Genomic DNA, 11824 nt, shown 5'->3' with positions numbered 1-11824 from the left:
ACGCTGACCATGGCTGCTGGAGGCTGAGGGCATCAGTTTTGAACAGGGGTTCAGTCCTCTCTCCTTTGATCCTCAAGTACCACTGGCTTCAGTGTGATTTTAGAGCATGTAAATGAGTGGTTTTAAATAGCTCTGATTTCATGAGGTTATATTATTGCGAGGCAAGGACCTCAAACGCAGTGGAGTTAGCTATGCAGGACAGGGAATTTCAGAAAAATGGATTAATTTTGAAAATATTTTACTGTACATATTAGTCTTTCTCAACAGGCTGCAAGAGCACTGGAGAAGACAGAAGTCACAGCAGATACAAACGTGCTCACTTACTAAGACATCGGTCTGATGGTCCCCAGTGGCTCGACCCGATCTTGCTGCCTGGAGTCACGGGTTGTTCAGCCACACCATACGAGGGGAAACTGGAGCTGACCTCCACATATGGCAAGACTCTCTGTTCACTCTCTGCAGGTTATAACAGCTGGGATAAGCTCCTCAGTGACCCGGGGCACCCACAGCTCCTCAGCTGGTGCTGTGGAGGAGCAGTAGGTGAGTGGCTTGTCTGAAAATCAGGGTGGTAGCACTTCTCAGTTTCAGTTGGCTTACCCAGCTTTACTTCTTCATTTTACCACACTCCTGAGGCTGAATATTATTGTCTCAGTGTTGCCAACATTGAGCATTCAAGCTTAGGCTAAGAAGAAAAATCATTAAATTGCCTTAAAATAATTATATTTTAATATGAAAAAATATTTTTTTTAAAATTCTGTGTTGTATTTTCTGCCTTCTATGGCTCTTAAAACCTTCTCCAAGCTTGGGAGGGCTAGCAATTTATCTTCTTCCATGGAGGCTGAAAACTGTGTGTTGGAATGTAAAATGAGCCATCTAGGGCAGAACCATTATTTCAGATTGAAGGTGCTGGCAATATTGCTATCCTAGTTTCACAAATGAACAAACTCTGAAGTATGGAAATGCCCTAACCATCTGCAGTAGGAAAGAGCGTAAGTTCAGGACAAGAACAAATCTATACCGATCACAAAGAGAACAAAGTTCTTTCACCAAATACTTTCCCTTACAAGTGTGTAAATTTCTTTGGATCTTTTTTTGTTTGTTTTTTTTGCATTTGAAGAAGTAGAACACTAATACTACTCTTGCACTCAGTCTCCTAATATTGAGAAGTTTTCTGCTGGAAAGAGGAGGTGAAACATTGTTTTTTTTTCTTTTCAAATTATATCCTAAAGTTCTAAATTTTTTTGCAACCTCAAGACATAAACTGGTAAGAATACTGGCTTAGAACTGATGCAGTGTGAAAACTAACCTGCATGACTGTATTTGCCATTATGTTGCCCTATAGGTCTTGAAAATAAAATATTGTTTATATTTCTGTGTATAATAGCAAGATAGAAGTATACAAGAGCAAAACAAACAGGTAAGGCCACAGTGAGACTGAGGGGAAAATGGTGTAGCTGTTACATTCCTGATGTCCACGTCTTTTAGTCAAATGGTAATTATCCATTAATAGCCTCCTAATTATGAATATGTAAATAGCTATGGGATGCATTATTCATGAATCACCAGGCATTAATTATTGTAATTAAGTATCATTTGCTACGTTCATATTACTAACCCTTGCAGTTAATGAATACATTAACTAATCGCTGTAGAGCAGATTCAATCAAAATTCTGTGTGTCTGTGCTATGGAAGCCTGAGAGAGTTTTATTGAATTTAGATTCAATATTGAACATATCTGACATGCCTATCACTGTATTTTTAATGACATTAAATGTGAATCGTAACCTCCAGTGCATGATGCTTGTCCTTGCACCCAGGAGGACGGAATGGTACCAGCTGGAAGAGGATATGAAAGCAACAGTGGTGCACATCAGAGCACATAGCAGTAGCTACCTTAAGCAGAGCTTTAATTCTGGGACATGAAATCCACCACCACTTTCAAGTTCCATGTATATTCACGTGTACAATAGGAGCGGGTATGCTTTGTGAGGAAGTGCTGTCCCAAAGGTGCAGCTGATGATAATGTTGAAGAAACAATTTCAAAGTACAGACCGAGCTGTTCGCCAGTCGGTGCAGAGACAAGTCTGCCTTTTGCTAGCACAAGCAGAACACAGCACTAGCAGGACGTGCTCTTGAGCCTAATGGGGCCTCAGGGCACTCTTGAAACCCAGAGTAAAATGAACAACCAAACTCTGCATTTTTTTTTACTCTCTGGAGATCTATTTCAGATAATAGTAATCTAAGTAACACAGAAAGAAGACTTGCTGGATGGTTTTTGTGGCTTTTTTTAGGCTATAGTTCTTAGAACCAGGGTTTGTGGTTCTTGAAGTAAAAATTTTTAAGACTTTTTCATTGCAAACAAAAGTTTCCTTATTTTTAGGGAGAATCACTAACTCAAGATATAAAATGTAAGTTCAAGTGCTAAAAGTTAATAGATACAAGTAAAGTCCTCCTTTGGCTGAACTTTTGGGTGTCAAGCCAGGAAAAGTATGTGCAATGAAAGAATGAAACCTGATTTCATCACTGCGAGTTTGAAGCAGATTTTTTCCTATTTTTAGTTTCACCAACATACTGTAGTCACATGCACTGAGTAAATTGAGTATTGGATCTAGTTTCTTAAAAATTAAATGTTCTGGGAACAAGAGAATTCAAGTAAGCATACAACATCAAGGATATTTTCCAATTCATAAACACATGGTCTCTTTGTAGTTAAAATTGTGATAGGATACTGCTGGCAGAGTCTGAATTGTATTAGAGTGCCTGCAGAGGAGGGTCAGTCAGAGCCTGTTTTTTAAGGGTCAGAAGTAGGAGCTATTGTCAATAAAGCAACTCTGTCATTCCCTGTGTATACTTCCCCAGTGAAATACCTCTCGTGTTTGCCAAACACATTAAAGAATACCCTTTCATTCATCCCACAGCTGATGCAAATCCCTTTGCTCTTCCTTCTAGTACCTCCATCGCTGCTGTCTTTCCCTTCTTTTCAGAAATCTTACTTCTTCCTCAAGCCCAAACACTAGTACTTCTCATTACCCGTATTTATGAATGACAGTTACTGGTGTCTGAAAAACAATTTGAATCTTAGTATCAAAACATAGGGGGATCCATTACAGATAGTATCAGTGTTCAGCATCACAAGCCATGCCTCCAAAAATCATGACCTTGCTTGTTTGCTTTCTTTCATTTGCATGTCTGGTATCCCTCCTATAATTTTGAGCATATTGAGACGATGGTTTTCCAAGCTCCTCTCAACACCCAAAATGGTATGATCCTTTTTTTTACTTTCTTTTTTCTTAATGAATACTGAGATTCTCATAAAAGCATGAACTCATCTATGAGTTTGTGTTCTAAATTAAAAAAATCAAATATCAAAAGATTTGCAAAAAAATTGCAACACTGGAGATGTATGAACGTCTTGCTGTTACATCTTAATCTTAAACATGAATAATGGCCTTTTCAACCCCTCAAATTCTAAAAAATCTTAGCAATTGGATGTATTTTCAAAAAAATCAGTGCTTAGTGTCATTATTCATCCAGCTGTTTTTTCATGTTTGCTTCTATAGCTGTTTCCCTTTAAATGTCCTACACCTGCATTTCTTTTAAATGTATATACATATATTCAAGACAGTTATTTTAATTGATCTGGCATTTGTTTCTTTATTTTTTAACCTTTTAAACTAGAAATATCAAGTCTGTTCTCCACTGGGTGTGTTGGAAGACCAGTGCACGGGACAGGTCCAGCCTATGGGCTATAATCGCTCAATGGAAATGGATGACCCATCAAAATGTTAACGGACACCTCGTAACGCTCAACAGTTTTGTAAGCATTGACAGTATGTAAGGAGGAACCAAGTAATGAGTCACTTTAAGCCATGTGGATAAAAGCCCTTCCTCTCCGAATCGTTGGTCTCGGGGCTTGTTTGTTTTGTGGTGCTCTGTAAGGTACCAAGAGCTACCCAGCAGAGGTAATCAATTACCCTTGATGGGTAACGCGGTATTGCAGCTGAAGTGGTTCGAGCGGCTTCATTGGGAAGCACCCGGCCCTGCACTCAGGAGTCAGCACTCCTGGAGAAGACATAGGGAAGGTACAACCTCAGTGTTTGTGTGGTGTACGTGTAAAGTGCAAATGTTCAGAAAACATGGCACACTAAGTAAATGAATAGAGTCATCAGTAGAAAATGAGGAGTAGACATAAAGAGACAAAGGCAGAAGGTTTATTTTGTATATAAAGGTAGGAAAGTTATGTACACGTGCACAATGGAGTGGAGAATACAGAAGTACAAAGAGGAAGGGAGCAGCATTTCTGAAGTCAGGGGATGTTCCATGATGACAAGGCATTAGAGGAAGGAAAGAATTCAATTACAGGTGCGTACTCAGAAAGACTGAACTGATGCTCTGCTAATATAGTCTAGATTAATAACTTGCATATTCCTGTAAATCCATATAAAACCTGTATTTGATATTGTATGTACACCCTTATATCAAGTTTCTAGTATTGAAGAGAAAGAGTTTTGGAATCTCTATACAGATGTATTTTTTTGTTTTCGGTGTTATGCCTATAGCTATAGTACGTCAGACATATTGTTATTACATGTATTGCTTTCTACCTTTCTTCAACATTAATATCAGGATGAAATTTTTGCTTATTGTAGTGTATCCTGTAGTGTATACCCTATAAAGTACATAACAGCTCAATTTACTTGTGTGGGAGCTGAAATAAACCCAGTGAGAAAAAAACCCCAAACTTTATTGTGATTTTCTTAATTTTGATTTTCTTTTTTTAAAAACTTGAACAGCTTTGATTAGTAGCATCATTTTTTTCATTTGAATTTTCAAAAATTTCTTTTCTTTGCTTTTAGTTAGCATTCTGAAATGATAGGACAGTTTTCATTTCAAGTTATTTGTGTTTAAATTTTTAATTTTTCATTTCAATAATACCAAACCAAGTAACATTTTTAGCTATGATTAAATAAAAACTACAGTTTGGAATAAAATTTCAATATATTCCAACATAATATGTTGTTTATTATTTTAAATTTCCTCATATGAAGGAAAAATGACATTTTAACTCAAAACAAAGTGAATGTTTTCATTTTGTTTTGTCTTACTCTAATATTTTAAACCAAAATGTAGACAATTCACATAGAAATATAGATTTCATAAAAGAAAAAAATCTTTTCTTCTGACATTGTAAGTTTGAGTAAAAAACTGGAGTACTACTGTAAGTAGTACTTTATCTGGAGTAAAAAAACTATTTTCCAAAACTGTATTTTCATTGAAAAAAAAATGCAGTTTGGTTTTGGTTTGTTGTCTTTGTCTGTGTTATAAAATTCATGATGTTACATGTGATTCCCCGTTAAGATAACTAAACCCTACCTCTGATAGAATACTCAGTTTTGTTTCTGACACTGCTAGATTAATTTAATCCCCAGTGCTGGAAAATGGATTCCCATCTTGTGTTTGTTGTTTGCTTACAAAGAGGAAAGGAACTTTTGGTGGAATTTTTTTTTTTTTTTTAAGTAAGAGATTAACAAGAAAATTACCCCAATTGCTTTTCTGGTATGATAAAGACAGCAAAGAAGTTATCCTCATGTAATACAATTATTGTAAGTTAATATATTGTGCTTAAATTTTCATACTAAGGCAGGTGCTTGAGACAGGAATATGTGACATATCACAGGGATGAATCATGGTATTTTCCATAAATGTACAAAAAATGTGTTTGGGGTTTTTTTTTTCCCCCTGAAAATAGGAATAGGCTTTTTAATAACACTAGTTTTGCTGCAATTATGCGCTGAATGGTATTCAGAAAAATAACAGACTTTGGGACATTTATGAAAGGTGGGAAACAAAAAATAGAGGCTTGATTCCCAGGCAGTGACTTCTGCTGTGGCAAAACAGGAACCTGAACATCTCACTTATACATGTTTTAAGGTGTCTTAATGCAACTGTAGAATTAAAGGTGGGATTTGCTCTTCGTGAACACTCCAATCCGCAGTAAGTTGGGTAGGACTGAAGAAACAAGGTCAGTTTTGAAGTGGAGAAACTGTAATATCAGTGGGCTCAAGGACGCCTGCAAAAGATCAGCTGTTCTCTCTGGAGTCATAAAACTTCATTGTATAATGTTAGTCAGGCTTTCCTATAACTCTGCTACATGCCATATCACCTAATAATAAAACACCACCTTATACACACTTACTTTTTTGAATCATCACTCAAAGACACTATTTAAATGACTAAGAGGGGTACAGAATCTATACAAATATGATCATGAAGCCCAAATAAATGGTTGCACTGTTCATAAATGGTTTTTACCTTAAAGAATTGTTCAGAAAAACAAAAACTCATTTTTCACTGCTGTTTTGTATTTAACGGTGTACCTCAGTTGTGTCTACACTCTCAAAGGCAACTACACAGATATTTTGCTATTACATTTTTTGCTGAACCTCCTGGTATTCATAATTTTTAGGCCCCTTATTTTCATTCTTTAAAGAATCCATGGACAACCAATCAACTGAACTACCTTGATTGCTTCCTAAGAAGGAAAAAAAAACCCAATGTATTTTTGTCTGATGACACTCATATCTATTGATGGATAACATAGATGTACTTAAAGCTGTAGAAATCTTTGAATAAACAACAAATCTATGATTTTAAGGTCTGATGTACTTACTGGGCCTTTCTTGAAAGATTGATGAAGATTAAAACAGCTGTATTTTATCTCAGTAGAAGATATTGGAGATGCACAGGCTACCAGAGCAGAGGTTCAGGATTAGTGATATCAGTGCAGGATTGCCACTAATTCAAGCAGATGTGAGAGTGTGCTCAGTATGTTGCCAATTGCTAATCCAAACCATTATCTAATTATCCAAAAATATCACACATGATTTCACAGGTGTGAGACCAAACTGCCAAAGAAACACCAATGAACATGGTATGTGATGCAAAGATAGTGACCATCTGTAGGATTTAATAGTAAAATTTGCCATATTGAAGGCAGTGCCACTCATTGCACTTTTAAATAAGAGATTAACAAGAAAATTACCCCAGTCACTTTTCTGGTATGATAAATACAGCAAGGAAATTATCCTCATGATCTTTGCCACTCTTTGCAGTAGGGTTTGAATGCCACCATCAGCATATCTTATAGTTCTTGTTAATACGTATTGTCTGTTGCTGTGTCCCACTGTTGCCCACTGACACTGTGTATGGGGTGAAATGCTCCAGTGGAGGTGGGATGAAACACTTTTTAAGATCTGCTAGCATTTGTTCTAAAATTAAGTGAAAGAATTAAAACAGATCCAAAGCGATTCATAGAAAATCATTCAAAGAAATATAAAACAATTTTTAAAACTCTGATGTTCATATTGCTTTGCTAAGCTATTTGGTCAAGGCATCTTCTGCTGCATTAAAATACAAAAGTTTAAAGACTGCTTAATAGTCTTCCTGGTCACCCCACTCAATCGCTGGATCATCATCCATTCGTAGAATAAGATAGGAGAGAAGCTGAAAGAGATTCTGCCACAACAGTAAAGAGACAAAAAAGGAAAGGTCGCTTACATCTATCTCACAGCGTTCTCCAGCATAGTTCATGTCGCAGAGGCAGTGGAACTTGTTGAGTAGGTTCTGGCAGAGGCCCCCGTTCAGACACGGGTTAGAGCTGCACTCATCAATGTCCTTTTCACACCTAGAGGAAAGACTGCAAATAGTGAGCATCTGAAATCACAAATAAAATGTACCAAACAGGGACGTTTTTAATTCAGGAGCTTTTAGGGGAAGGGAGAGGAGGATGCTCTGTTTGAAATCTGTGGTATATTTCCACACGTGTTTATGATTTTATTAACTACCTGATTAGCTACACTCAAATCCTGGACTTCCTGTATTATTTTCAAACACAGATAGTTAAGCCGGAAATTTCATCTCTGTAAAGCATTTCATGGTTAATGGTGCTTAGCAAAGTAAAATGAAAGTTTGTGTATGCTTTTAGAGCTAAATCTGGCGCAAGTCCTGCCGACAGCTTGCTTATCCGTTTTCATTGTTATGGGGAGCTGAGGGCACATTTTCCTTCTCAGTAGTCTGGATATAAGTCAAACAAATGTGTGTTTTTCCCAGCTGAGTGCCCCTGGGAATGCTCACCTGCTTTTTTTTTCTCAATTTGAAATGCCAGTAAGTGCTCAGCAGAATCTCCTATACGGTCTCCCTGAGGACATGACCCCCGAGAATGATAAGAATGGTGCAGAACAGGGCTTTACGAGCTTAAATATGTATCATTAAATGTTTTTGAGTTAATTCTGATGATAAAGAACATTCGAGTTCTCATAATTTCTCAAGGCAACCAATTGAACGTTAATGAAGAATGTGTGAGGCTGTCTGAAAACTAGTAACGATTTGGTGATTTGCTGTTCTGACAAAGCTTCCCCTTAATTCCCTGCCCCCATTTTTTCAAATAATGCTAATGATAAAACCTAATTTTTCCAGATAAAAAAGCAAATTTATTCTTAAAAAAGAATCTTCCTCTGCATTATAAGGAATTGCTTTGTTCCATCATATTCATAACCATGCAGCAATTTTTTAGTGTTACATTAGAGAAGAGCTGTTCTTTATATTAAACACTTTTAGCCGATTTTCTTTATTAATCTATAAAAAAGTTTCAACAGTTTCCTTCAATGGTAAGTTATGTTCATATACTTCAAAAAACTAATGAAAAGTATTAACCCAATGTATAAAAATTGTATAGCTATGAACTTACCTATGCAAATAAAAAAACCCCAACCAAATCATCCAGGGAATTAGGCACCTGAATCCAACTGAATTTCAGGAAAACTTAAAACCCTAATTCCTTTAGGTAATTTTAAAAATCCCAGCCTGAACTCAATGATAAATTTGTGTTCAAGAGACAGCTAGGTCTCCTTTTATGAAGAGTAATCTTTTCACATTTCCCTTTCCACCTATTAAGATAATTTTTAATTTTTTTTGTGATCCCAAGTCAATTGATTGACATAGAAAGATACTATTTTCTCTATACTCTGCATCAATGACTTTCTGAGGGACGAAATATTGTCTTAAAGGAAAATGTCTACTTTATCAATCTAATAGATAAATATACAAAGGGTTTGGGTTTTAATTTTCTTATTAACTGATATATTTGAATTTGTTCTGAAAAAAAGAAGGGGTGAAATTTTCTCATTTGGTATCCTAAGATCTGCAAGCACGGAAGTACTACTGGTTTATGATCTGGCAGCCTGGAGAAAAAGAGGACAAACAGTCAATTTTAGACATTGGAGAGGAATGCCTTGCTGTGATAGTCAGTTAAAGTGCAGTACGCTTGGTACAGGGCTGCCGTCCAATATGAGAATCATGGGAACCATAAAATAGAGATTATTGCCAACCAGTGGGATGGATGTAAGGAGGGCTCACTCCCAAAGCTGTAGTTAGCGAGTTGCCTGGCAGGGGAAGGAAGAAGGAAAAAGTACTTTCCTTCTACCTTGAAGTACCAAGAAATATACACACCAAAGAACTGTCTTTGAATACGCTTTTACTTTTTTATATTTTATTTGATTTGATTTTTTTCACCTTTTTTTGAATATTGTGAGGTGGGACACAAACCTTCTGGCTGAATTAAACAGTACAATGCAGACATGTCTGCCAACTACACTGTGCATTGAGTGGGTGGAAATTTTATTTTTTTCTATCTTTTATAGCTTAGTGTACTGTTTTCACAAAATCAGTGCGTTAATAAGTTTTTGAGAGAATGAAAACCTTTTGTTGAAAACTCTCTGTGTTTGCAGAGCCAGCATAGCTTGGTCCTGTTGAACTTTTGGATATTATGCTCTGATGTAATACTAATTTCACTAAGAGCATGTACGGTATTTCCTTTCTCACTATCCAAAAAGGTGCCCTTACCTATTCAGACTATATTATGACTGGGACAATGTCTTCCTACGTTTCTACAGCACCTAATGCCCTGAGGATGTCAGGACTCCCTGCTCCAGAGCTGTTTGTAGAAAATTATCAAATGGTAAGTGTGAATTACGACAATATGCTGCAAGATACAAATTTCACTGTGAGGAATGCCCCTCTGTTTCAGACTAAACTATAACATGTAAAAAGTATTTCTTAACTTCTTTTTAAAAAAATAATTCTGTTTTCATACTTCAGCATTCAGTAAGAAAGTAACAAGCTGCAATGCCACCAGGTATTTCATCTCATACCATCCCCGTGGAAGAATAGATTGTATATTCACAACACATACGTTTGCAAATGAAACAGCTTTGCATATTCATGTGTCAGTGTATTGTAGCTGATTTTTATATATGAGCAGGATATGTGTGTTTATGTGTCCCCACCTACAGAAAGATAACATTCTAGCTTGCAATATATAAAATTGGCATGGAATCCAAAAAACATAGAAGTGTACAATGCTGTCTAAGAAATAATATCTTGCACTGGAGTTAATGGTGCTATGTTGGATTGACTCTTGCTGCATTAATTTGTGATTTTTTGTCTAAGTAAAACTGCTATACTTTCAGACCCTCAAAGTCACTCAAGCAAGGAACTGCTGAACTTAAACAACTGCTTTGTCTGTATTTCTGTAAGAGGGCAAAACCCCTGTGGCCATTACCCTCTGGACCATTCTGGAACAGCTCTAGGAAGAATTGCTCCACAAAGATCTGCTAGGCAAAGCATCTCACCGTTCTCCAGCAAATCCCGGCAGGCACACACATGTCAACTTGCCGCTGAGATTGGTGCAGTTGCCATAGTTGAAACATGTGAGGTTTCTCTCTTCATTTCCACAAACCGTATATGGTAATCTTCTGTATCTAGATAAATAAGAAGGCATTGGCAGTTGTTATTTGCACTTTCCTTGTTTCTGGATGTCTCATGCTCTCTCAGCTTTTCATTTGACTCTGGCCCACCGCTTTAGTGGAAAATACCTTGCAAATTTGTTATTTGAATGCAGAACCTAGTACTGTTAGTCTCCAAATAGAGGGAGCAGTGCGCCTGCTGACAAATACTATTCAATACCAATGGGAAAGGCATTACATTTTACCTGTAAATGAACACACAGTTGCAGGGGCTGCACATACTTAGTGCCTCCTTGTTTTCCTCTTTGGAAAGGAAACCCCACATCTGTGTGCATTGACACGCCTGGTGCCTAGGGTACTTGGGGTGCTCACGGTTAGTGGTAGGCAGCAACTGAACCGGGGGAGCAATGCCATTACTGACTGGGGTATCATCCAAAGGAAACAGCAGGAACTGAGGTTTAAGACTCACAAAACATGTTTTGCTTAACTTTTTAATTTGGTGAATTTGGTTTTCCTTTTCCAAGTATTTACTGGCAAGTTAATGATTCATTTCTTAGCAAGAAAAAAAAAGGGGGGGGACACAACACTCTACCTACATTACTGACGTGGCTCTGTGTGATACCTGGACAGCAGAGTAGAAGAGTTCAAAAGAGAGACTTAGCATACAAGATAGACCATACTGGGCCAATATAAGGCATCTTCAAATCTCAGGATGTCATTACTACTCAAAAAAAGTCAACAAAAATTGACAATTGTGTACTTATAGCCTAAAAGACTGTGGTTGGGCAGCATGAAGACAATTGTCTGTTTGCATCCTTCAGGCTGCAGCAGACTGGGTTTGTTGCAGTCCTCTGAAGGAAGGAGAAGGATTTTGCCTTCTCTGAGAACAACGGGACATGCTCAGAAGGGAGAAGTTTATGGTGTGCAGACAAGGGCAATTAAAGGAGAGGCCAGGGAACAGCGTGCAGCCTTTACAGAGGAGTGTCTGAGAAGAATAGGAAACAGGCATGTGAGGAGTCTC

The 11824-nt window shown here is 37.2% G+C and overlaps 1 protein-coding gene across 1 annotated transcript in view; it reads right to left on the bottom strand.

The window, feature by feature from the left end:
* Positions 1-11824, bottom strand: part of CRB1 (crumbs family member 1, photoreceptor morphogenesis associated) — a 113280-nt gene that overhangs the window by 15478 nt on the left and 85978 nt on the right. Inside the window, 2 exon segments of the mRNA XM_009326172.1 lie at positions 7559-7685; positions 10690-10818. Of these exon segments, the coding sequence (XP_009324447.1) occupies positions 7559-7685; positions 10690-10818 (256 nt within the window).

Source organism: Pygoscelis adeliae, unplaced genomic scaffold, assembly GCF_000699105.1.
Source record: "Pygoscelis adeliae isolate BGI_AS28 unplaced genomic scaffold, ASM69910v1 Scaffold256, whole genome shotgun sequence".
Lineage (NCBI taxonomy): Eukaryota > Metazoa > Chordata > Aves > Sphenisciformes > Spheniscidae > Pygoscelis > Pygoscelis adeliae.
This window is presented reverse-complemented; position numbering and strand designations above follow the sequence as displayed.